The sequence below is a fragment of the Chelonia mydas genome, chromosome 13, assembly GCF_015237465.2.
Source record: "Chelonia mydas isolate rCheMyd1 chromosome 13, rCheMyd1.pri.v2, whole genome shotgun sequence".
Lineage (NCBI taxonomy): Eukaryota > Metazoa > Chordata > Testudines > Cheloniidae > Chelonia > Chelonia mydas.
In genome coordinates, this window is record NC_051253.2 from 31,272,207 (window position 1) to 31,296,941 (window position 24,735).

The 24,735-nt window shown below is 56.3% G+C and overlaps 1 protein-coding gene across 1 annotated transcript; it reads left to right on the top strand.

Annotated features, from left to right (window-relative positions):
* Positions 1–5,924: 5,924 nt before the first annotated feature.
* Positions 5,925–23,641, top strand: LOC102931059. Its single transcript, XM_037915874.2, has 18 exons — positions 5,925–6,061; positions 7,928–7,986; positions 8,424–8,516; positions 8,710–8,837; positions 9,116–9,259; positions 9,463–9,537; positions 9,976–10,146; positions 10,862–10,958; positions 11,163–11,383; positions 12,035–12,188; positions 13,733–13,941; positions 14,297–14,414; positions 14,770–14,972; positions 20,974–21,091; positions 21,552–21,721; positions 22,286–22,383; positions 22,493–22,599; positions 23,527–23,641. Exons 1-17 carry the CDS (start codon positions 6,039–6,041, stop codon positions 22,596–22,598), a joined length of 2,187 nt encoding a protein of 728 aa, XP_037771802.1. The 5' UTR covers positions 5,925–6,038; the 3' UTR covers position 22,599; positions 23,527–23,641.
* Positions 23,642–24,735: the final 1,094 nt, after the last annotated feature.

Here is a 24,735-nt window from a genome sequence, read left to right on the forward strand (position 1 = left end):
TTGCGTGACCAGAGAGATTGAAGTGTTCTCCGACTGGTTTATGAATGTTATAATTCTTGACGTCTGATTTGTATCCATTTATTCTTTTACGTAGAGACTGTCCAGTTTGACCAATGTACGTGGCAGAGGGGCATTGCTGGCACATGATGGCATATATCACATTGGTGGATGTGCAGGTGAACGAGCCTCTGATAGTGTGGCTGATGTTATTAGGCCCTGTGATGGTGTCCCCTGAATAGATATGTGGGCACAGTTGGCAACGGGCTTTGTTGCAAGGATAGGTTCCGGGGTTAGTGGTTCTGTTGTGTGGTATGTGGTTGCTGGTGAGTATTTGCTTCAGGTTGGGGGGCTGTCTGTAGGCAAGGACTGGCCTGTCTCCCAAGATTTGTGAGAGTGTTGGGTCATCCTTCAGGATAGGTTGTAGATCCTTAATAATGCGTTGGAGGGGTTTTAGTTGGGGGCTGAAGGTGACGGCTAGTGGCGTTCTGTTATTTTCTTTGTTAGGCCTGTCCTGTAGTAGGAGACTTCTGGGAACTCTTCTGGCTCTATCAATCTGTTTCTTCACTTCCGCAGGTGGGTATTGTAGTTGTAAGAATGCTTGATAGAGCTCTTGTCGGGGTTTGTCTCTGTCTGAGGGATTGGAGCAAATGCGGTTGTATCGCAGAGCTTGGCTGTAGACGATGGATCGTGTGGTGTGGTCAGGGTGAAAGCTGGAGGCATGTAGGTAGGAATAGCGGTCAGTAGGTTTCTGGTATAGGGTGGTGTTTATGTGACCATCGTTTATTAGCACTGTAGTGTCCAGGAAGTGGATCTCTTGTGTGGACTGGACCAGGCTGAGGTTGATGGTGGGATGGAAATTGTTGAAATCATGGTGGAATTCCTCAAGGGCTTCTTTTCCATGGGTCCAGATGATGAAGATGTCATCAATATAGCGCAAGTAGAGTAGGGGCGTTAGGGGACGAGAGCTGAGGAAGTGTTGTTCTAAGTCAACCATAAAAATGTTGGCATACTGTGGGGCCATGCAGGTACCCATAGCAGTGCCGCTGATCTGAAGGTATACATTGTCCCCAAATGTAAAATAGTTATGGGTAAGGACAAAGTCACAAAGTTCAGCCACCAGGTTAGCTGTGACATTATTGGGGATAGTGTTCTTGACCGCCTGTAGTCCATCTTTGTGTGGAATGTTGGTGTAGAGGGCTTCTACATCCATAGTGGCCAGGATGATGTTATCAGGAAGATCACCGATGGATTGTAGTTTCCTCAGGAAGTCAGTGGTGTCTCGAAGGTAGCTGGGAGTGCTGGTAGCGTAGGGCCTGAGGAGGGAGTCTACATAGCCAGACAATCCTGATGTCAGGGTGCCCATGCCTGAGATGATGGGGCGCCCAGGATTTCCAGGTTTATGGATCTTGGGTAGTAGATAGAATATCCCAGGTCGGGGTTCCACGGGTGTGTCTGTGCGGATTTGATCTTGTGCTTTTTCAGGGAGTTTCTTGAGCAAATGCTGTAGTTTCTTTTGGTAACTCTCAGTGGGATCAGAGGGTAATGGCTTGTAGAAAGTGGTGTTGGAGAGCTGCCGAGCAGCCTCTTGTTCATATTCCGACCTATTCATGATGACAACAGCACCTCCTTTGTCAGCCTTTTTGATTATGATGTCAGAATTGTTTCTGAGGCTGTGGATGGCATTGTGTTCCGCACAGCTGAGGTTATGGGGCAAGTGATGCTGCTTTTCCACAATTTCAGCCCGTGCACGTCGGCGGAAGCACTCTATGTAGAAGTCCAGTCTGCTGTTTCGACCTTCAGGAGGAGTCCACCTAGAATCCTTCTTTTTGTAGTGTTGGTAGGGAGGTCTCTGTGGATTAGTATGTTGTTCAGAGGTATGTTGGAAATATTCCTTGAGTCGGAGACGTCGAAAATAGGATTCTAGGTCACCACAGAACTGTATCATGTTCGTGGGGGTGGAGGGGCAGAAGGAGAGGCCCCGAGATAGGACAGCTGCTTCTGCTGGGCTGAGAGTATAGTTGGATAGGTTAACAATATTGCTGGGTGGGTTGAGGGAACCATTGCTGTGGCCCCTTGTGGCATGTAGTAGTTTAGAAAGTTTAGTGTCCTTTTTCTTTTATTGGAGAGTTTCCTTTTACATCTTCTAGGCACTTCCCTTTCTCTGGAGACGATAGGCATTATCAGGACAGGTTTCAGAGTAACAGCCGTGTTAGTCTGTATTCGCAAAAAGAAAAGGAGTACTTGTGGCACCTTAGAGACTAACCAATTTATTTGAGCATAAGCTTTCGTGAGCTACAGCTCACTTCATCGGATGCATACTGTGGAAAGTGTAGAAGATCTTTTTACACTTTCCACAGTATGCATCTGACGAAGTGAGCTGTAGCTCACGAATAAATTGGTTAGTCTCTAAGGTGCCACAAGTACTCATTATCAGAACAGGATTGTATTCCTAACAGCCCAATAGCACCTGATTTCAATGTGACTGGTTTGGAATGTGAGGATGTGACCTGTCGCTTCCCAGCTTATGGCTGCCTCTGTTGCTTAGCCAAAGGCCTTAGCCTAAGCACAGGGCCTCAGACTGTCACAGTAAGAGAAGGACCTTACACCGGAAGACAGTGATTTTGATTCTTTCTTTTATACCTCTAGAACTAGCTAAGTGATAAGAATACACCTAAATTCTTAGAGTATAGGCCTTTACAGACAGGCCTGAATATCTATATCCTAACAAGGCAAAACACAAAACAGTTTAGTCCTGTCTAGATAAAAAGTTTGACATCGCCTGACATCCAGAGTATGGAGGTGCTGTTCTTCTGGGGAAGAGTGCGGCTAAGGGAAAACCATGGGTAACTGCACCATCTAATTCAGATGAAACTGAGAGCCCACCTTGGATAAAAACTTTGGATGTGGTCACAACGTTGCCTTGTCCTTGGAGAACTGAGAATAAGGAGACTCTGCTGTCAGAGCCTGCAACTCCCACACCCGCCTTGTAGAACATGGTTACCAGGAATACGGTTTTTTGACACCAAAGGAGCAGTGAACGGGACACTAGGGGCTCAAATGGAGGGCCCAGTACCAAATGGAGGGCCCAGCCACCAAAACCATGTTTAGGTCCCACAAGGGGACCGGTTCACATACCGGAGGGTATAAACAGAGAAACCCTTTTAGATTCTCATCACCACAGCATTGGCAAAGACTGATTTTCATTGAATAGGGGAATGAAACACTATTGTGGCCAGATGCACCCTCAGTGAACTGATCGCAAAGCCTGATTCCTGAAGGTGTAGCAGGTACTGCAAGATGAACATTCGCTCTCGAACGCTGTTTGTTTTTAATGCGGGTGAGGGCTGAGAATCCGTTTTCACAAAGGGAAGTGGGAGCAAACGGAAGGCGGACTCGCAGAGCATGGTTACCCAGTCAGGGAATTCACCAGACGCGTGCAACCAGAATTCAACACGAGGCATGGGCTTGTGGGCACGTTTCACATCGGTGTTGTTTCTCCGCTCAGTAAATTCCTCCTCCTCTTTGGGAATCATTTCAAGCAATTCCCCATCAGGAGATAAAAAGGGATTGGTGATCCACATCATTTCAATATTGTTACCGTGTGCTGATGTATGTTCTGAACTGGTAAGAAGGGAATCCATGCGGTCTGCCATCAAAGCACCAGAAGTCAGGCGTTCAAAAACTCCTGCAGGCATGGAGACATGCTCCTGGTCCCTTTGTGCACTCGCTTCTGCCATAGACCCAGCTTCTCAATGAACGCAGTCACTTTGTTTGACTGGCGCCCTTGCATGCTAATATTAAGTTGATTCAGGTGGTGAAAGATATCAGCAAGATAAGCAAGCTGAGCAAGCCAGGTCTCTGAGAACTTACCTGATCTGTGCATTTGCTCTTCCAAAAACCCCATCAGAGACTCACGAAGCTCAAAAACTCGATTCCAACCCTTTCTCTTGGAAAGCCGTCTGACCTCAGTGTGCAGGAGAAGGCTGTGATGCAATTCACCCATTTCTACACACATTGCCCCCAAAATATGTGCATTCGCTTGGTGTGTTTTGATAAAGTTAACTACTTTCATTGTCTTGTCAAGTACATCTTTCAGGTCATCCGGCCTCTTTCTCATGGCCGGGTTCTCCCTGTGAACCATGCAGTGCCTTACTTTTGCCAGTGGTGCAACATCTGTAAATTTTTTTTTTTGCAACCCCCTTATGCCTCCCCGTCATTGCAGCAGCACCGTCTGTGCACACACACTGCCCCCAGTCTAGGTTGTTGCTCATCATGAAATTCCCCAGACACTTAAAAATCCCATCACTTGTTTGTTTTTGTCGGCAGTGATCTGCAAAATATCAGTTCTCCTATTTTCCCATCACAGATATATCGCACAGAAACCAACAGCTGAACCTCACCTGACACATCCAAAGGGTCGTCTAGTTGTAAGCTGTATGTCCCACTTGCTTGAATCCTGGTCTTTCAAGTCAGCTACAACCTCTGTAAAATCCTTTTAAGGGTGTCGTTTGATACTGGCACATTCTTCAGTTGATTAGCAGCTGCATCCCCTAGAATTTCATGGCACACTTCAATTGCAGCTGGCATCAGTAATTTCAGCAATTGTATGTGGCTTTCTGGTTTTAGCAATTCTAATTGTCACCGTGTAGGATGCTTTGAGAGCCTTCTCTTGCAAGATTCACCCAGTTTGTACAGTCTTTTTTGCGTTATAAGCAATTCCGCTTCCTTTCAAAATACTCCATTGGCTTGTCAACGCTTTCCACATGCACGACCTCAGATGTCTTTTAATTTTTTTGGCTTAAGTGCTTCCTCAGAAAGTACTTCTCCACAAATTACACCCTGGGGTTTTGATTCTCCACCCACACACACACACACACAAAGCCAAGTTCAATGTAGCTGTAGTCATATTCCCTCAGGTTCTGTTTTTTTTGAAGAGGGTTCCATTTCACTTCTTTCTTTCTCTTCTCTCTGCGTTGAGATGGTTTCTGCTTGGTGAACAGTTGAAGCAGACGGAGTCGGTTTACAAATAACAAACGTAGCCATTACAGAAATTAAACGGAGTAATTCTAGTTCACGCTTGCTGCTGAACAGGTCACTAGCAAAGGCGCCACGAATGGGGGAGGGCACAATTTAAAGGTTCGGGGGGGCATGTGACCCCTCACGTGTTGCCTCTTGATCCAACAAAGGTTTTCAAACTGTGGGGCACGCCCCCCTCGGGGGGCAAGGAGGAACATTCGGAAGGGGGAGAGTGGCAATGCCAGTTTGAACTTTTTGGGTAGAGCCCCCGCAGACCGGCTGAGCTGAGTGGGGTTGGAGGTGGTGCTGCCCCTCCACACTGGGCTGGCCCCCCAGAACATTCCTCTGTGCCCCCTAGGGGGACACCTTCCACAGTTGGAAAGCCTCTGTGCTAAATGGAAGGCAGAAATCTGAGGGGGGGGGCATGTGACCCTGTGTGCCCCCCAGGTGTCGCCTCTGGTTGCTGGGACATTCACGGACCCCCCCCCCCAATTATACTGGTGGACCCCTAAGTGTCTGCAGCATAGGTGCCGACTCCATGGGTGCTCTGGGGCTGGAGCACCCACGGAAAAAATTGTGGGTGCTCAATACCCACCAGCCACCCACCAATCAGCTGTTTGGCGCCCCCCCCCGCCCGTTCCCCTCCGTGCCTCCTGCCCACCACCGCAGTGGTACAGCAGGGGAAGGGACTCCCAAGGCCAGGCCAGCAGGGCAGGGGCATAGCTGGCACTAGCCCCTAGGCGCTCTGCCTCCCAGACCCTCTGCTCTAAGCGATTAGCCCCCAAGCCAGGGACGGAATCCAGGAGTCCCGACTCCCCCACCCCAGGGCAGCTCAGCCCCCTGCCTTATCTCTTCTCCAAGGCCACAGCACTGCACTCTCGCCCCGTTCCCAGCCTGTCTCCACCCAGCCCAGCAAATCAGCTGCCCGGGCTGTATTGCCCGCCTCCCTCAGCAGCACCTGCTGCACTGTGTGCAAGGTTGTGCCGTGGGGCACGGAGCTGCCCAGTGCCCCAGGACCTGGCATGCCCACCATGCTCCTCATGAGGTGAGTGGGGGGCCTCCCCTGGGCCTGCCGCAGCAATGGCGTGGTGGGTGCAGGGCTGGGGTGGGAAATCCTGGCTGGTGGTAAAGCTGGGGGGACTGGAGATGGAGAGTTGGGTGTCTGTAAGTACGCTGGGCCCCCCCATCTCTGGCCAGCTGTGGTTGGGGGGGTCAGTATCTGTAAGTACGCTGGGCCCTCCCATCTCTGGGCTGGGGGGTGGTCAGTATCTGTAAGTACGCTGGCCACCCCATCTCTGGCCAGCTGTGGTTGGGGGGGTCAGTATCTGTAAGTACGCTGGCCCCCCCATCTCTGGGCTGTGGTTGGGGGAACAGTATCTGTAAGGACGCTGGGCCCCCTATCTCTGGGCTGGGGGGGCAATATCTGTGAGTACGCTGGGCCCCCCCCCGTCTCTGGGCTGTGGGGGGCAGTATTTGTGAGTACGCTGCCCCCCGCACCTCTGGGCTGTGGGGGGCAGTATCTGTGAGTACCCTGGGCCCCCCCCCCCCGTCTCTGGGCTGTGGGGGGCAGTATCTGTGAATACGCTGGGCCCCCGTCTCTGGGCTGCGGAGGGGAGCGGCAGGTGGGTATCTGTCAGCAGGCTGGCCAATATCTCTGGTGTGGGAGCATGTTGGGGCCCCTACCGTGCCAAGGGCATGTGGCTGGTGTTTGGGTTTGGTTCTCGGGGGCGGGGGGGTTCTCTTCACTCAAAGGCCAGGTTGGGACAGCGCTGCTGTCAAGGCAGCTCCTATCTCAGTTCTACCAGCAACCCAGGGATTCCCAGTGCTGGCAGCCCTGCATGGGCACGGAAGGAGCAGAGCTGGGGGAGGTGCCACCCCCCCCCCCCCCCCACAGTTGGGTGAGGGGAGAATGTCTGGCTCATCACAGTGTCATAGTCCCTGCACTGCTGGTGGCGAGTCTCCTGCAGCCCAGGTCAGAGGGTCCATTGAGAGCAAGGGGGTGGGTGTCCAAGCCCTGTCTTAGCTGCTGTGGCAGGAACTAGTCTGTGTAGCGCCTGGCACTGTGGAGTGTGGGGGTGGGGGGGGAGATAGGGCTGTGACTGGTCAGGGCCTGGGGAAAGTTGGTACATGGCAGGATGGGGAAGGGCTGGGATTGGTCAAGGCCCGGGGTGGGGCAGGGCTGGGATTGGTCAGGGCGAGATTGGTGCATGGCAGGACTGGGTTCTGATCTCACCGGGGGTCTGACCTACCATCCCGCAGCCCCAGAGCCAGGGCAGGTGAGATGGAGAATGACCAGGGCACAGAGCAAGCTCCCATAACTGCCTCTCCTGGGGCACGGCCATTTGTCCATCTGGACCATAGGTATCCAGCCTGGCATCCCCCAGCCCCAAACCTGCGCCTAGTGTGTTGGGGCCCAAAGCACCCCTAAGTTACAAACACACAGGCCCCAGTCTGTGTTGGGTGCTGCCCCATCCCCATCCCCTGGCCAGCTGGAATAGTCCTTCCCAGAGAGCATTGATCCCTCTGGTACCGGCGGGAAGGGGGGGGAATGAGGCACAGGCTAAGGGACTTGGTCATGGTCACATGGGGCACCTGTGTCAGCTAGGTTTGACCCTGTGCCCCAGGCTGGTGCATGACCTATCCCCTCTAGTCTCTAGTGGGAAGCCCTTGTCCTGTGTGAGCATCTTGGGGTGGAGGGCAAAATCCATCTGTGCCCAAATAGCCTCTGCGGGGAAGGGTCTGTGTGCATGGCGGGGTGCCTGCCATATGGGGGAGGCTGCCTTTTGCCCCAGGCCTCCTGCACTAAGCCACTAGACCCCCTCCCTGCTCGTAACTGGGGCTAGCACCCAGGAGGGACCCAGAGGAGGGCAGCCCCTGTATTGTGTGTGACCTGCCCCGTTCCTCTTTGCAGGCTGGGACTGCTCTGGGTGGTGGTGCCCTGGCACGTGGGCTCCGTGTCCTTTCCCGATGGTGAGTCTTCTGGGGGGATGGTGCCTGCTGGGGTGCGGAGGGAGGGAACCCTGGGACTCGGGGGGCTTAGAATGACTAAGCCCTGTTTGGGGTGCAGGGACAGAGACTCTGATGACTACCCCAGGGCCCGGGGGGAGGGGAGAACCGGGGAGCCCCTGGGGACAGCTGTGACTGGGGGCGGGATAGGAGATGGGGTGGGCGGTACAACACAGGTGGGGCTGGTGGCAGAGGTGGGAGGCTGGGGCTGGCAGGATGGGGCAGCCCCTGCTGTGAGCACAGCTGGCCCCTGACCTGGAGCAGTAGCCCCGAGTGGGGAGCCGGGGTCCCCCACCTGCCACACTGAGGGGACTAGGCCTCTGGCGCTCTGGAGTCCCCTGGCCAGGCATGGTGCTGAGGGGGGTTGGGTGCTGCCCCAGTAACACTGCCAATCCCCCCAGGAGCTGCTCGCACTGAGTGCCGGGGCCGTTACTTCTGGATCTGGCTGGACAAGGCGTTCGTGGGGCAGAGCCGCTGGCGCTATGGGGTCTACAGTGAGTGGGGAGGGGTCACGGGAGGCTTCCTGGCTCTTTGGAGCAGAGGCTGGGGCAAGGTGCAGGCCCATGGGTGGGGGTGGCCTGGGATGGTGCATTGGGGGAGGGGTCATGTGACGGGGGGGGTGCCTGGGCGCAAGGTGCCGGGGGTGGGGCAGGTACTGGTGGGGTCCCAGCTGCTCTCTCCCCCCAGCCGAGTCGGGGCAGTACATCGAGGTGACACAGCAGCTGGCTTCGCAGTGTGGATTCATGGCAGGCACTGACCTCCGTGGGAACCCCCAGATCCGCGTCTCCTTCCTGGCTTGTTCTGTCCTCAACACGGTGAGTGCCCCTGGTGCCCAGGCCTGCCCTCCAGGAGCTGGGGGGCCCATGTGTGACTCCCAGCCCCCACCCCTGTAACTCACTAGACCCTGCTCCCCTGCCAGCACTGGGGAGAGAACCCAGGAGTCCTGCCCGAGCTGGGCAGCCAGTTCTTCTCCCTCTGGTACTTGATGTCTGGGTGCCAGCGCTGTGCCCCCTGCCCCCAATCTCCAGTGCTGGAGCAGCCCTGAGGCTAGGCAGGCTCTAACCTGTAGTCTCTTTTTCCTGGGGGACCCCAGTTTGACCAGGATTTCAGCCTGCAGCTGTGGGTGGAGGTGACAGGCGCTGTGGGGCCCAGCGTCCCCTATGACATGACCATCAGCTGCCCCCTGGGAGCCCCCTGGAGCCCCCGGGAAATTGTCTGCGAGGAGAACTACATGGAGGTGAGGGGGGGCCATGGTGGGGGATGGGGTGGTGGGGAGGACTTGTTTCCTAGTAGGGGTTCCTAGGGGCAGGCCGCAGAGCCGCTGGGCGGGGCGATGCTGGGGGCGGGGTTCCCCGCAGGCCCCTGTATGAAGTGATGCTGCCAGAGGGTACCATTGCAAGGTTTCTTTCCCCAGCCTGAGCTGGCCCTGTCCTGTTGCAGGTGTCGGTCCGGCGGGCTGTGCCCGGCATCGCCAGGGAAGTGCTGAATGAGGACTGGATCGCTGCCTGGCCAGTGGTGAGTGGGCTTGGTGCAGCTGTGGCATCATGGTCCCTCTAGCAGCCCCGTATGGTGCCCCGAGTTTGGCATGAGTACCTAGGGAGCAGCGTTGTCTCTGGCACACCCTGCCCACGAGCAGCAGCAAGCCAGGGCACTTGGCTGTCCTGCCTCCCCATGGCCATGGACTGTGCCAGGTATCGGCCCATCAGCTGCCCAGCAGGTGCAGATTCCCCAGGGCATGGTGGAATCTAAGTGCCCAGTGGGTCCAGCCGGATTGCCCCAGCCATGTAACCTGGTGCCATGGGTATGGTGAGCTGGGCTGGTCCCGATGGGCTGAAGCCCTTAAGCTGACTACAGAGCCATGATCTGTGGAGGAGGATAGCCTAACAGTGCCGGGACCCCTGCTCCCTCCCCAGCATATGGGGGGACTCACCCTTACGTCTTTCCCCTTCGCAGGCCCAGGGGGCGCTGAACCAGGTGTGGCAGGTTGTCTTCCACTTCCAGAATGGCTCCTTGCTCAGCATGCCCGCCACGCAGGCCCACAGCATGGGCTATGGGGTCAACACCACGGCCACCCGTGTCCTCTTCCGCACGCCCTACGGCACAGCTCAGAGCGAGATCACCTCAGTGAGGGGGCCTGGTGGGGAGGGCAGGGCACGGTGGCCACAGTGAGATGTGGCTGGGGGGCGGGCTTGGGGGCACCGTGGGGCCCAGTGGGGTGCGTGGGAGCAAGGTGCACAGTGGGGTGGTTGGGGGGGCACTATGGGCCCATTGGGCTATGTGGGAGCTAGGTGCAGAGTGGGGGGGATGGGAGGGACACCGTGGGCCCAGTGGGGCAGTGTGGGAGCTAGGTGCAGAGTGGGGGGGATGGGAGGGACACCGTGGGCCCAGTGGGGCAGTGTGGGAGCTAGGTGCAGAGTGGGGTGGTTGGGGGGGGCACTGTGGGCCCAGTGGGGTCCGTGGGAGCTAGGTGCACAGTGGGGTGGTTGGGGAGGCACTGTGGGCCCAGTGGGGTCCGTGGGAGCTAGGTACACAGGGGGGAGGCTGGCTGGGGGGACAAGGCTGCTATCAGGAGTCTCTGGGAGCCTGGCTCTTGCTGGCACCAGGTGGCCTCTGGCTACATGGTACGCTCATGCCCAGCCCCTGGTGGGGAAGAAGGAGCAGTCAGGTGCTGATTCAGCAGTGGTCCATGCCAAGGTGCCCCTGGGTCACTGCCAGGGACCAGTCAAATCCGGTCATACCAGGGGTCAGACTCCTGGGCTGGCTGGGGAGGGAGAATGGGGGGGACCCTGATGGAGCCATAGGACCCCTCTCTGCCCCTCCACTGACCCACTCTCCACAGGTGGAGGGGCTGGAGGTGGAAGTGGCCAGGGCGACAGTGTTCTACAAACAGGCCTGGATGATCCTCATGGTGGACACAGCTGTGGCCTGCCCCGTCAGTGAGTCCTGGAGGGAGCCCAGGGCTGGGCCAGCAGGGGCTGCGGGGCGGGAGTGAGGGGCACCAGCAAAGCCGGGGGGAGGGAGCCCAGAGCTTGGCTAGCAGGGGGCTGTGGGTCGAGAGTGAGGGGCACCGGGAGAGCTGTCGGAGGGGAGGGGGTGGCTCAGGGGACCAGTAGGTAGGGCTCATGGCCCCCTGTCCCTAGATTCCCCCATGGTCAATGCCACGAGCCTGAGCTGGGTGACACCGCGGATCCTGCCGTCCCTGGTGCTGTGGCCAGAGCAGTACCAAGACGAGGTCCAGATGGGCCTGGATGGTCGTGTGATCGACGCGGGCACTGTCGCACGCAACGGCTACACTTTCCTGACAGACTCCAAGCTCATCCACATCGTGGTGCCCATCGGTGCTCCCGGGGGCCTGCTGCAGGTCAGTACGCAGGTGCCCAGGCATGAGGCAGCACAGCTGCTGGGCTTGGTCCTGCACTGAGACCCCTGTGACTGATGCTTCCCACTCCCCTGGTGCAAGGGTCCCTGTTCCAAAGAGCTCACAGCTGCCTAGACAAAGAGGGAAAGTGAGGCCCCCCGGTCACTCAGCAGGGCAGTGGCAGAGACGGGGAGAGAACCCAGGAGTCCTGGTCCCCAGCCCCCCCAGCTTTGACCCACTAGACCCCACCCCCCTCCCTTAGCCGGGATAGACGCCAGGAGTCACAGCATGGCCTGGGGTGGGACGCTGGCCTGGATCTCCAGTCTGAGACCTATTCCCATTAACTGCTGCTGCCGCCCAGTCTGTGCCCAGGGTGAGAGATGCTGTCAGCCTCCCCCTCCCTGCAGCAGCTTCTCCCAGCACCCCTGGCTCCCCAAAGCTCCTGAGAACTTGGAGCAACGGAGCTCTGGACCAGGTGCCCCCTCCCTGGTCCATTCCCTCACCCTGCGGGGCTGCAGGTCGGAGCGTGTGTGTGTGCAGGGGAGGGTCAATGGAAGAGCTGGTCCCGGTTGTCCCATGGCTGAGCTCTCTCCTCCCAGGAGGGAGTCAGGGGCCACCCCATGGGGGTGTCACTGCTCCCCCTCCTCCCCACAGAGCGCCCTGGTGGATAATCGCTATGGCACCAGGTACAGCATCCACCTGCTGCTGGACCGGCACTGGCAGGGGGATGAAAGTGACCGGACCCGTCACCGCAGCTACCGTCCCATCCGCACCCCCTTCTCCCCACAGACGCCCCGAATCATCGACGGTAGGTGCAGCTCCTGGGATCCCTGTGGCCTGGCCGAGCCCTGCTGCACACGTCCCCAGCTCCATGAGAAAAGGGGTGCTCAGGCCACGCGAGGGAGATCTGGAGATCAGGTTCCCAGGGGAGCTCTGCCTCTCTGATGGCCCGGGTCTCTGTCCCCGCGCCCAGATCACTGTCCCCCCTCTGCAGCAGAAGAGCCCTCTAGCTCCTAGCATGGGGGGACCCCTCACCCTACCTGGCGAGAGCTCCCAGGCCCCTGCGAGCTGCCAGCTTTAAAGGAAGTCCCCTTCCACAAGAGCCTTGACCATCCTTTGCCCCGCTGCCCATCCCAGCCCCTGCTCCCGCAGTCAGAGCTGCCACACGGGAACTGGGTCTAGGGGCTGGTTTGGTGTGGGATGGGGGGGGAACGCTTGTCACTTCTCTGGGCAGAGGGAACCGCCCCGCCCCCGCTTGGTTTTGAATCGTTTGGATTCAGCTCCTCTAATCACCCAAAGGTCAAAATCCCCCATTGGGGTTTGCTCCCTGCCCCCCACACCCTGTGCTGCTGAGCACAGAGAGACCTCTGGCATCTGAGCTGGAGGGCCGGGGGATGGGGGGGGGAGGAGGCGATGGAGATGGCTCCTTCTTAGTCTACAGGGGGGTGGGAGAGGGAGCCCTAGAGGTTGACTTTAGTCTAAAATGGGGGGTTAAATGTCCCTTGTGGGACCCTGTCACTCCCCACTCTGGGGAGAGCTTGGCTCCAGAGTCCCTGTCTTGGCCTCCTCTCCCCACCTGCCCCCACTGACCCTGCGTCAGACCCTGGCCACCAAGGGGGCTTTGTGAGAGGGGGGAAAAGCCCCATCTTTGTACAGGGAATTACAGCCTTTAGACTGGGTCTGGAGCATGGCCCCTTGACCATGTTGGGCCATAGGCTGAGTGAGCCCCTGGCTTTGCTACTCTGCCCCAGGCCGTCTGGCTGCAGCGCTGCTGTTCCATGCCCCGGCTCTCCAGCGAGTCCAAACTGCTGTTCAGAGCCGGACAGATGCAGGGACACACGTAGCCTTTGACAGGCAGCGTTTCTTGGGCCCCTGGAATGCGGCGTTGAGGGAGCCTGGCTTAGTCTGGGAAAGCGAAGCCCATGTGGCCAGCACTCCCTGCCCTGCTTTGCCCAGGCCCCTCGTTCTGTCCGTCTGACGCGCTGCGGGCAGCTGAGTTCTTTACGCTGTGGGTCCCTTAGCTCCACGCAGCCCTGGGCTAATGGGTCTCCATGACAACCTGGCCAGGCCTACCTGCTGCCCATGTGACTCCAGCACCTGGCCCAGAGGGGCAGCAATGCAGAGTGAATGGGGAAACTGAGGCATGCAGAGTTTCCATAAAACTATTACAAAAATTCCCACATGCTCACCAGGCAATGTCAGGATGAGCCGCTGCTGGTCTCAGCCGGGCTCATCGCCCTGGGCATGGGGTTGCCAGCCTGGGCTCATGGCTGCTTGGGCTGGGGCACTGGCTGCCTGGGGGAGTGTTCCAGTGAACCCCACTGCCCGGTGCACCCCCGTCTCCTCCCCCAGACACCGTGGCAGCACAGCGTTACTTCAAGGTGCGCCTGGGGCACTTTCTGCCCGATGTGGAGCTGGTCTCTGTCTCGGTGGGCGGACATCCCTTCAGCCACCCTGAGGCCGAGGACCATGGCTTTGACCCCCACGAGGCCCCCAACCCCAATGGCACCAAGGCCTTTGGGCTGAGGGTGCCCTTTGCTGACCCCTTGGTGCAGCAGCAGGTAACGGTGGTGGGGCATGGGGTGGTGAGGAGGTGGCACGGGGGGCCAGGGCAGTGGGCTCCTGTGCACATGGAGGGAGGGATAAGCTGCTCTCCTCCACCCTGGTGCTCGAGGGCTGCCCTGCCCATGCAGCAGCTGGCTTGGGGGTGGAGGCTGGCATGGAGGGGGGCGGAAGAGGAGGGTCCCAGTCATCAGGATGCATAGCGCAGAGGTGCCCTGGGGAGGCCCCCTTCACTCAGTGCCCCATGGTGTGGGGGCTGCACTAGCCTGCCTGCGGGAGAGCTGCGGGGGGGGAGGCGAGGAGCGGTTGTCTAGGTCCTCAGCCCCACTCTGACCCAGTCTGTCCTCCTGGCAGTACCTGCATGGCCCCCTCAGGCGTTACACTCTGCACCTCAACTACACCCTGCGGCTGCTGCCCACGGGCGAAGCCTTCACCCAGGCAGGGCTCATCACCTGTGATGTCCCAGACGTGGGTGAGTTGGGGGAGGGCCTGGCTGGTCGGGGGGCTGGGGGTGATGTGGGGGGCAGTGGGTAGCTGTGTGGGCATGGGCTGGGGTGCTGTGAGTGCAGCGAGGTTGCATGGACAAGCAGGGCCTGGTGTTGGTGTGAGTGGGGGGAAATATGGAGGTCGGGGGATGGGTGGGGTTGGCATGAGTGGCAGGTGTGTGTGGGGGTCCTGTGGCTCTTGGGGTCAGTGGTTCAGTGTCCCTATTCCTCCTGGCCATGGTCTGCAGCTTCCCACATCCCAGTGCAGGGCTTGGCTGAGCCCTTGGCTCTGGGCTGCTCAGAGTGACTGGACCCATATTTAACCCCTTCTGCTCCTGCTAGTGCCCCCCAGCTTCCAGGGTTCTTGTGAGGCTGGGGCACTGGCCCTGCTGATGACCCACGGGACACTGGACCGGTTCTGGATTCCCTATGTCGGGGAGCGGCCCCTGAGCCAGCTGGCTGCCCCCCACAGCTACAGAGTCTCCGATGATGGTCGCCATTTCCACCTGGCTGTCCCCCTTCTGGCGGCTGGGCTGGCGTATGAGGTAGGTGGAGGAGCTGGGGGGTGGGGAGGGGCAAAAGCCGTGTGGAAGGAGGATGGAAAATGTTCTGGTGGGGGTTGCAGTTCTCCTGGGAGGGAGCAAGAAAAAAGGCTGCCGGACACCTACTCTCAACTGGGGACAGCCACGTGTTCCCGTCGCTCTCCGAACACACGAGCTGCTCAGACTGCAATGGGCGAGCTTTCAGTCAGCAAACTCAGCTGCCCTGGGATGGAGCTGTTCCTCAGGAATTTGTCCAGGAAAAGCCAAAGCCAGTCATTTCCTCCTGACTTCTCCATCCTGGGTATGGAACAGCAGCATTTTCTAGAATTCAAAATGACCCATTTTTTCCTGGCGTGAAACTTTTTTGGAACTTTCATTTTGTGAGAAATTTTCAAACTGTTGAACTTTCCTGTGGCCTGGACACCCCAGCTCCAGCCAGTCTCCTCCGGACACAGTCTTTCAGCTGGGAACCCGGGGCAAAACCTGGGCAAAGACTTTCTCAGCCCCGACGCTTGCTGTCTTGGAGAAGCAGTAAGAAAATGGGTGAAGCCCCCTCATTTCTAACCCAGACCAATCACAAAGACCAAAACACTTGGGCTGGTTCAGGAACATTTAAATTTTTTTAATGTTTGGGACAAGTTGTCCCAGATTTTCCCACAAACTGTCACTTCTGACAAACTATCCCCGGTCCCATTTGTAGCTGGGGAGAGGGAACTGGCTTCAATAGGCACAACAGCCAACTGCTACCCCTCGATGGAACCACATGAGAAAAGGGTGACTGTTGCCGTTCATGCCACCCAGCGCAGCCTCTGTCTCTCGAGAGCCTCGCTGTAGCAACAAAGAGATTCCCTGGCTTATCTCTGGGATCTGGGTGTCCTGATGTGCCATCACAGAATAATAGAAACGTAGGACTAGAAGGGATGTCGATAGGTCACTAGACCAGTCCCCTGCACTGAGACAGAACCAAGTATTATTGAGACCATCCCTGACAGGTGTTTGTCTAACCTGCCCTTAAAAATTTCCAGTTCCACAACCTCCCTGGGTAATTTATTCCAGTGCTTAACCACCCTGACAGGAAGTTTTTCCTAATGTCCAACCTAAACCTCCTTTGCTGCAATTTAAGCCCATTGCTTCTTGTCCAGTCCCCAGTGGTCAGGGAGAACAATTTATCACCCTCCTCCTTGTAACAACCTTTTATGTGCTTGAAGACACTTATGTCCCCATCAGTCTTCTCTTTCCCAGACTAAACACACCCAATTTTTTCAGTCTTCCCTCATAAGCCATGTTTTCGAGACCTTTAATCATTTTTGTTGCTCTTCTCTGGACTCTCTCCAATTTGCCCACATCTTTCCGAAGTGTGGTGCCCAGAACTGGACACAATACTCCAGTTGAGACTGTATCAATGCGGAGTAGAGCGGAAGAATTACTTGTCGTGTCTTGCTTACTACACTCCTGCTAATACATCCCAGAATGATGTTTGCTTTTTTTGTAACCGTATTACATTGTTGAACCATTTTTTAATTTGTGATCCAGTACAACCCCCAGATCCCTTTCCGCAGTACAGTACTCCTTCCTAGGCAGTCATTCACCATTTTGTATGTGTGCAACTGATTGTTCCTACCTAAATGAAGTACTTTGCATTTGTCCTTATTGAATTTCATCCTATTTACTTCAGACCATACCTCCAGTTTGTCCAGATCATTTTGAATTTTAATCCTATCCTCAAAGCCCTTGCAACCCCTCCCAGCTTGGCATTGTCCGCAAACTTTGTAAGTGTACTCTCTATGCCATTATCTAAATCATTGATGAACACATTGAACAGAACCGGACCCAGAACTGATCCCTGCGGGATCTCACTCGTTATGCCCTTCCAGCATTACTGTGAACCACTGATAACTACTCTCTAGGAATGGTTTTCCAACCAGTTATGCACCTACCTTACAGTAGATTCGTCTAGGCTACTTCCCTTGTTTTTTTATGAGAAGGTCATGTGAGACAGTATCCAAAGCCTTCCTACTGCTTCCCCTGTCCACAAGGCTTGTAACCCTGTCAAAGAAGGACATTAGGTTGGTTCAACATGATTTGTTCTTGGCAATTCCGTATTGACTGTTCCTATCTTCTAGGTGCTTACAAATAGAATGTTTGATGATTTGCTCTATTATCTTTCTGGGTGCGGAAAGCTGACTGGTCTGTAATGCCTGGGTTGTCCTTGTTCCCCTTTTTATAGCTAGTGTGACAGGGTCAGGCCAGATGGCTATAGGAGAGTAATAGAAGGCAGATATATTAGCCCCAGGCTAAGTAGGTCCCTTTTCCTACTTAGTGAAGGTTCCAGAACAATCAGGAACCTTCTGGAGACAATTAAGACAGCTGATTAGAACACTTGCAGCCACTCAAGAAGCTGCTAGAATCAATTAAGGCAGGCTAATCAGGGCACCTGGGTTTTAAAAAGGAGCTCACTTCAGTTTGTGGTGTGCGTGTGAGGAGCTGGGAGCAAGAGGCACTAGGAGCTGAGAGTGAGAAAGCGGACTGTTGGAGGACTGAGATGCACAAGCATTATCAGACACCAGGAGGAAGGTCCTATGGTGAGGATAAAGAAGGTCTTGGGAGGAGGCCATGGGGAAGTAGTCCAAGGAGTTGTAGCTGTCGCACAGCTGTTCCAGGAGGCACTCTAGACAGCTGCATTGCACAGGGCCCTTGGCTGGAACCCGGAGTAGAGGGCCGGCCCAGGTTCCCCCCAAATCCTCCCAACTCCTGGTCAGACACAGGAGGAGTCAACCTGGACTGTGAATTCAGAAAAACAGCCAAGCTGAGGGCTGCCGTGAAGCTCCAAGGCGAGCAAATCTGCCAATAAGCGCAAGACCCACCAAGGTAGAGCAGGAACTTTGTCACACTAGGTACTATATTTACTCTTTTCCAGCCCTCAATTATCTCTCCCGTCCTCCAAGATAATCGATAATTGCTCAGAGATCTCTTCAGCCAGTTCCTTAAGTATTCTAGGATGTGTTTCATCAGGCCCTCCTGACTTGAAGACATTCTCACTTGTTCTTTTCCTCTTTTAGCCTCAGATCCTACCCCATTTACACTGATGTTCACTATGTTAGTTGTCTGGTCACGGCTAACTTTTTTGGTGAAAATTTTAGCCATTACTGCCTTTTTCTGTCATTGTCTTTCCCTCCTCATTGAGTAACGAGCCTACCCTGTCCTTGGTCTTCCTCTTGCTTCCCATGTATTTGTAAAATGCTTTCTTGTTACCATTTATATCATGAGTTAGTTTAGTCTCAGATTTTGCCTTGACCTTTCTAATTTTGTCCCTACATACCTGTAATGTTCTTTATATTCATCCTTTGTAATTTGACCTAGTATCCACTTCATGTGTGACTCTCTTTTGAGTTTCATGTCACTGAAGATTTCCTGATTAAGCCAGGGTGGCTTCTTACCATACTTCCTATCTTTCCCACGTTCTGGTATAGTTTGCTCTTTTGGCCTTAATAATGTCTCTTTAAAAACCTGCCAACTCTCCTGAACTCTTAGACTTAGACTTGCTTCCCATGGAATCTTACCTACCACTTCTCTGCGTTTGCTGAAGTCAGCCTTCTTGAAGTCCGTTGTCTTTATTCTGCTGTTTTCTCTCCTACCATTCCTTAGAATCATGAACTCTGTCATTTCATGACGACTTTCACCCAAGCTGCCTTTCACCTTCAAATTCTCAGCCTTGTCAGAATCACATCTAGACTAGCCTCTCCCCTAGTTGCTTCCTCCACTTTCTTTAATAAAAAGTTGTATCCCTTGCATTCCAAAAACTTGGATAATCTGTGCCTTGCTGTGTTATTTTCCCAACAGATGTCTGGGTAGCTGAAGTCCCCCATCACCACCAAGTCCTGTATTTTGGATGATTTTGTTAGTTATTTAAAAAAAGCCTCAGCCACCTCTTCTTCCTGGTTCGGTGGTCTGTTGTAGACCCCTGCCCTGACATCACCCTTGTTCTTCACCACTTTGATCCTTACCCAGATGCTTACCTGGTCTGCCTCCCACTTCTATCTCAACCTCAGTGCAAACATATACATCTTGGATATACAAGGCAACACCTCCTCCCCATTTTCTCTGCCTGTCCTTCCTGAACAAGCTGTACCCTTCTGTACCAGCATTCCAGTCATGGGAATTATCCAACCAAGTCTCTGATGCCAGTTATGTCGTAATTGTGAGTACTCACTAATATTTCTAGTTCTTCCAGTTTATTCTCCAGACTTCTTGCATTCGGATACAGACATCACAGGTGTTCATTAGATTTCCCCTCAATATCCCTTCTTGTCTGTCCTTTGCCCCTCTACGATTGTCCATGTTTCCCCCAGATTCCAACCCTTCACCCACAGCTCCATGTTCTGGACTTACCCATGGGCTTTTGTCTCCTGCCCTTGTCGAATCTAGTTTAAAGCCCACCTACCAGGTTAGCCAATCTGTATCTGAAGATACTCTTCCCCTTCCTGGATAGGTGGACCCCATCTGTGCTCAGCAGTCCTTCTGAGATCGGGATCTCATGCTTGAGGAAGCCGAAGCCTTCCTGGTGACACCATCCGCTCAGCCATGTATTGCCCTTCAGAATGTGTCTGTCTCTGCCCAGGCCCCTGCCCTTGCACAGAAAGATAGATGAGAACCCCACCTGCACCCCAAAGTCCTTCACTCTCCCTCCCAGAGCCCTGTAATCACTCTGGATCCGCTCTGGGTCATACCTGGCAGTATTGTTAGTGCCCACATGGATGAGCAGCCAGGGTTAGTAGTCAGAGGGCCTTGGCAATTCCTCCATAACGTCTCAGGTACGGGCCCCTGGCAGGCAACACACCTCCCAGGATGCCAAGTCAGGCCAGCAGATGAATGCCTCTGTCCCACTTAAAAGGCAATCACCGAACATCACCACCCTTTGATTCCTCTTGGGAGTGGTGGCTGCGATCCTTGCAGCCTTGGCCTCCTTCACCGTTGCGGGGGATTCCTCATCCTTTATTGCCAGCGCAGAATACTGGTTTGTCATCTCTATGGCTGCAGGATTGGGAGCCAGAGTAGAGCACTGCCTGCTGCCAGAAGTAACTAGCAGCCAGATTTCTCCCTGTGAAGGAGCTGTTTCCTCCTGCCCTGGTGGTGCTACTGAAGTCCTCTCCAGCTGATTTCTTCGTCAGACTTGGAGGTTTCCATATGCATGTTTTCAAGGAATTCTTTGTATGCACGGATGCTTCTCAACCTAGCCACCTCCTCCTGTAGCTCTCCAACCTGTATCTTGAGAGGCATCTCTCCCCAGCTTGGCTTTCTATGACAGGCCACAGTTTCTGCAAATCCACACCAAGGCCTGGGTAGTGGCACCCATTGCTGGGTTCTCTGTCTGGACACAAGTACAGGTGGAGGAGACAGGAGCACTGTTGGCACCGATGACGCGGCCTTTCCGAATCATAGCTGTATTCTTTCTCCCTCTGAAACTCCCCTGTTCGCCAGCTCTCCTTGGTCACTTAGCACCTGCCTTTGAACCCTTCTGCCCCCCTGCATCGAGGGCTGCATGAAGTGACACCTGTCCCTGCCCCACTGTGCCGTGGAGGATGGGCAAAATCCAACATGCAAACTCATTGCCTCTGAGTGGGGAGTGACTCCAAGTCACACAAAGCAGCCAGTCTCTGCCTACAGCATGGCTCCTCCGAGAACAGGGGTGAAGGGGCTGGTGACCCATAGAATAGGTAGGAGGCCTGGCACCATGGGGACTGGGCTAACCTGCTCATCCAGCTCTCGCTGGAGTTCTGGCTGGCTGCCTGCCTCCTTGGTCCCAGCCTACCTCGTGTCTTCCCCAGCAAAGCCTGGTGGGTAGCTCCTGCCCTCCTGCTCTCAGGATGCATGGGGGCAGGAGCCAGCTCAAGCACTAGTGATGCCTGACCTCTCCCAACCCCTGGGCTCTGCTGGGACCTGGTGAGGAGGGCTCCTGGCTGGTGCTCGGTCCCCAGGTCACTCTCACACACTATCATACCCCCAGAGCATCTCCCTCCAAAGGCTGACGGCTCGGCTGGATTTCTCCTTGCGGGACAACAAGACTCGCTCAGTCCTGGCTTCCTTCGCCGTTGTCTGCACCTTCCCCACTGGGCAGTTGCTGGGTGAGTGCCTGGGTGGAGACCCCTGCCAGAAGCATGGGATGTCCCCTGTGGGGGTGGGTAGGGGGTGCTTCTGGGCTGTAGATTCCACTGGGGTGAAGTGATCAGTGACATGGGCATCCCTTCTCCTCTAGATCTGGCTCAGCCAGTGGGGCCTGGCTGAGATTCCTTAACCCACCTCCTCCGCAGCCATTGGCCACACATCCTGACCCCAGCCTTGCCCCCAGCCCCACCCCGTGGGGAATGGCTGCCCCATCTGGGATTGGAGATCCACACTGGTCACAGGGCACAGACCCCTCCTGCACCGACCACCCCATGCATGGGATTTGGGGGGCAGCAGAGGGGTCTGAGAGCCTCATGCTCACCCAGTAGCTCCTGCTGGGAGAATAAGGGGTGATGGTGGGGTCTCTAGAGGGGTCTAGGCCTGATCCTGACTCTTTCTTTCCCCCCTTCCTGGGCACAGTGTGCCTGCCCAATGGCACCTTGGTGGCTACGGTGCTGAGCCTGGACACCAAGCCTGCCCTTGACCCGCGCAGGACCCACCTGAGGGACCCAGGCTGTGGGCCAGTGGCCTCCGATTCCTCGCGGGCCCTCTTCTCCTTCTCTCTGTCCTCCTGTGGGACCACACGGCGGGTGAGCCCCCCATGGGACGTACTTTCCCCTTGGGGGTGGGGAGGGCTGGCAGTTGGTGGCTGAGACTGGGGAGGAGCATCTGGTGACAGGAGGGTGGGTCTGATGCTGTAGGGCCCAGCAATTCTTGCTTAACCATGGTCTCATGCTGAGCTTGCTGGGATGGTGGCAGGGCTTTGCCATGGGGTGGCAGAAGGGTGGTGGTGCAGGCTGGGTGTCTGTAAAGCAAGCCATCTGGAGTGCAGAGTGATGTGGGGTACAGGGCCTCCCCTCCAGCCCCACCAAAGCCAGAGGCCAGCCAAAATGGCTGGATTCGCTCTCCTCAGTCCCTGTGTCTTAGCTGAGCCAAGCCCCATTGCCCAGAGAGATGTGTGTGCTCCTAATGGGAAGGGGGCGGGTAGACCTGGGAGCGCAACAGAAGCTGTGACTCCATGGAGCTGGCATTTCTAGTGGACTGGATTTTACTAGGATTCGGGTGCTGAGTTCCCAGGGGTGGGGGAAGCCCAAGGAATCCCAGCCTTCCTTGCTGCTGTGTCTGCCCTCTGACCCTCAGTCTCTCCTGCACAGTTCGAAGGAGGCTACCTGGTGTATGACAATGAGGTGACCTTTATGCCTGAGGGGGTCCCAGCCACATCCCCCATCATCACCCGGGACTCATGGTACAGGTGAGGGCCAGCTCTGGGGCTGGGAGGGGTGTCCTGGCAGCCGATGGCAACTGGCTTGAGAGCTCCAAAGTTCCCACCCACCTGGCTAAGCCAGCATATCCCTCTGCAGGCTGACTCTGCGCTGCCGCTATCCCTTGACAGAGACGCTCTGGATCTCGGCCCGGCGGCAGCTGCGGGAGGATGTGGCATCAGTGCCCCACCGACCTGTGGGTTGAGGTAAGTGACACCCCCCAGGCCCCGGGCACTTGCTTGGATCCATCCACCCAATGGGCAGGCCTTCCTCAGTGCCCATACCCCTCTGTGGCCTGGGAAGGTGGCTCCCAGCCCAGGGAGCCAGGGACACCTGGGGCAGGGTATGTCTGCCTCTGCTGCACTGCAGCTGGGAGCAAGCTAGAAAATCGCCATGTGGCCGCTGCGGCTCTGGCAGAGACTAGCCCCGAGCTCAGAGCCAGTGGGTCAGGTGACGTGAGAGCGGAGCTCTTGTCCAAGCTGCAATGGCCACACGGCTGTTTTTAGCACACTAGTGTGAGTGGATCTAGCGCAAGTCTCTGCTCAGGCTGGGCGGCTCGCTCCCAGGTGCAGTGTAGACACTTCCAGAGCCCCCCTGGAGCTCTGCCCTGTTCAGGCAGGACTCCTGGAGAGTTAGGCGCACAGAGGGTCGCGCTGCTCCATGCCCTGGTGTTTGCCTTGTAAGCCTCAGGAGGAGAGCCTAGCAGGGGAGGCCAGACAAGGTGTGAGCAGGTTGACTGGCCAGTCTCCTAGCCCTGCCCTAGAGCGGGCCACTTCCTTCTCCCTGTACTGGAACTCTTCATGTGCTCCACCCCGTCACCGCAAGCCACGCCTACCAGCTCCCTGACTGCAAGGAGTCAGGAGTGACACCTATTGGCTGGGCTCCCAGCATCCTCTGGGGCACAGGTCTCCCACTCTGGGCTCCAAGGTGCAGTCACAAAGCTAGCCCCTTGTCACAGCCTGACCTCCAGCAGGTGCTCAGAATCCCGCGGCAGGGTGCAGATGGCAGAGCCCTGAGCATGGGTCCTGTGGCCGCCACCAGCCTGGCAGTGCCCATCACTGTGCTGCTTCCTCCCATGCAGGCCCTGCAGCCCCAGGGCTGGCCCCACTTTTGATCTGTCTCTTTCCTTGCAGATGTGTGGGAATGGCAGGCTCCAGGCCTAACTCATGGCCCTTGGGGCTGGCAGCACTGGGCAACTGGCTCCCAGCTCACCAAGCTGTTAACAAAATAAACTCTCCTTGGCCCTCAGACCTTTGGCTCTAGTACCTTTTTTAATGAAGGTGGGGGGGGGGTGGCAAGGACCACCAGGTACCTCCCCAAGCTAACAGGGTCATCGGCCTATAGAGGCTAGCAGGGTCAACCTCACCTTGACTCAGTGCACCGCATGGCTTGGAACACTTGGGACTCCATCTGCGCAAGGGGTTAACAAGCCAAGCCAGCTCTGAGCCCACCCATATGGCTGAGTCAACATCCCTGAGCTGACCAGAGCAGCCTCTACCTTGGGCTGCCCTGTACCAGGCCTGGGGGGTGTCCAGAGCTCCTCATCTAGCTCTCTCCCTTGCAGCCTGACCCCAGCCATGGGGCGTGGGGGGATGCAGAGTACCCACCCAGCCCTAGCTTTGCCTTAACGGTGGGCCGGGGTAACTTCCTCAGTAGCTGCTGACACGAGCACTTAATGCCAGTTGGGGCGCAGTCAGAAGGGACCGATGCCTGATGGTGCAGGGGGAACTAAAGCTGTCCATGTCCTGGGAAGTGCTTGGCACCGTACGAAGGCCAGGCCCCAGGGATGGCTGGGGCTGGGGAGAGGGGTGCTCCCAACCCCTAGCTAGGAGTTGAGTGCTTGCTGCAAACAGCGGCAGCTAATGGGCGTTTCAAAGGGCATAGCTGCAGCCTGTGCTTGGAGGGAGCAGGACTGGGGAGCGCTGTGTGCAGTTCGCCTGGGGGTTGTTTGGGGAAACTGTTTGCTTGTTCTCTGCATACTGGGGGGCGTAGCTGGGCGATGGCCCCTGAGTAAGCACGGTGCCTTGCTAAGGCCGCTTGGTGCTCAGCCTTGGAGCTCTGATCAGCCCGCCTGTCTGACAGCTCCCTGAGGCGACGTCTCCACGGCGCACCGCGTGTAGTGTACATGGAGCCCCACTGCAGTGAAAAGCACACCACAGCCCCCCATGGGGGAGCTTACACACACAGTTGCCAACTTTCTACTCCCACAAAATGGAACATCCGCGCCCCGCCCCCTGGGCCAGGCCCCGCCCCCTCGGCCAGGCCCCGCCCCACTGGCGCCCTTCCCCCCTCTCTCTGTCGCTCCCTCTCCCCACCCTCGCTCGTTCTCAGGGGGTTGGAGG

What these genes read in the sequence shown, in the direction of transcription:
- LOC102931059 (XM_037915874.2), top strand. Translation starts at nt 6,039, where the DNA reads ATGCCCACCATGCTCCTCATGAG. An exon ending in GACGCCCCGAATCATCGACG is followed by an intron (nt 12,189 to 13,732) that starts GTAGGTGCAGCT and finishes CTCCTCCCCCAG; the next exon opens with ACACCGTGGCAGCACAGCGT. An exon ending in CTGTGATGTCCCAGACGTGG is followed by an intron (nt 14,415 to 14,769) that starts GTGAGTTGGGGG and finishes TGCTCCTGCTAG; the next exon opens with TGCCCCCCAGCTTCCAGGGT.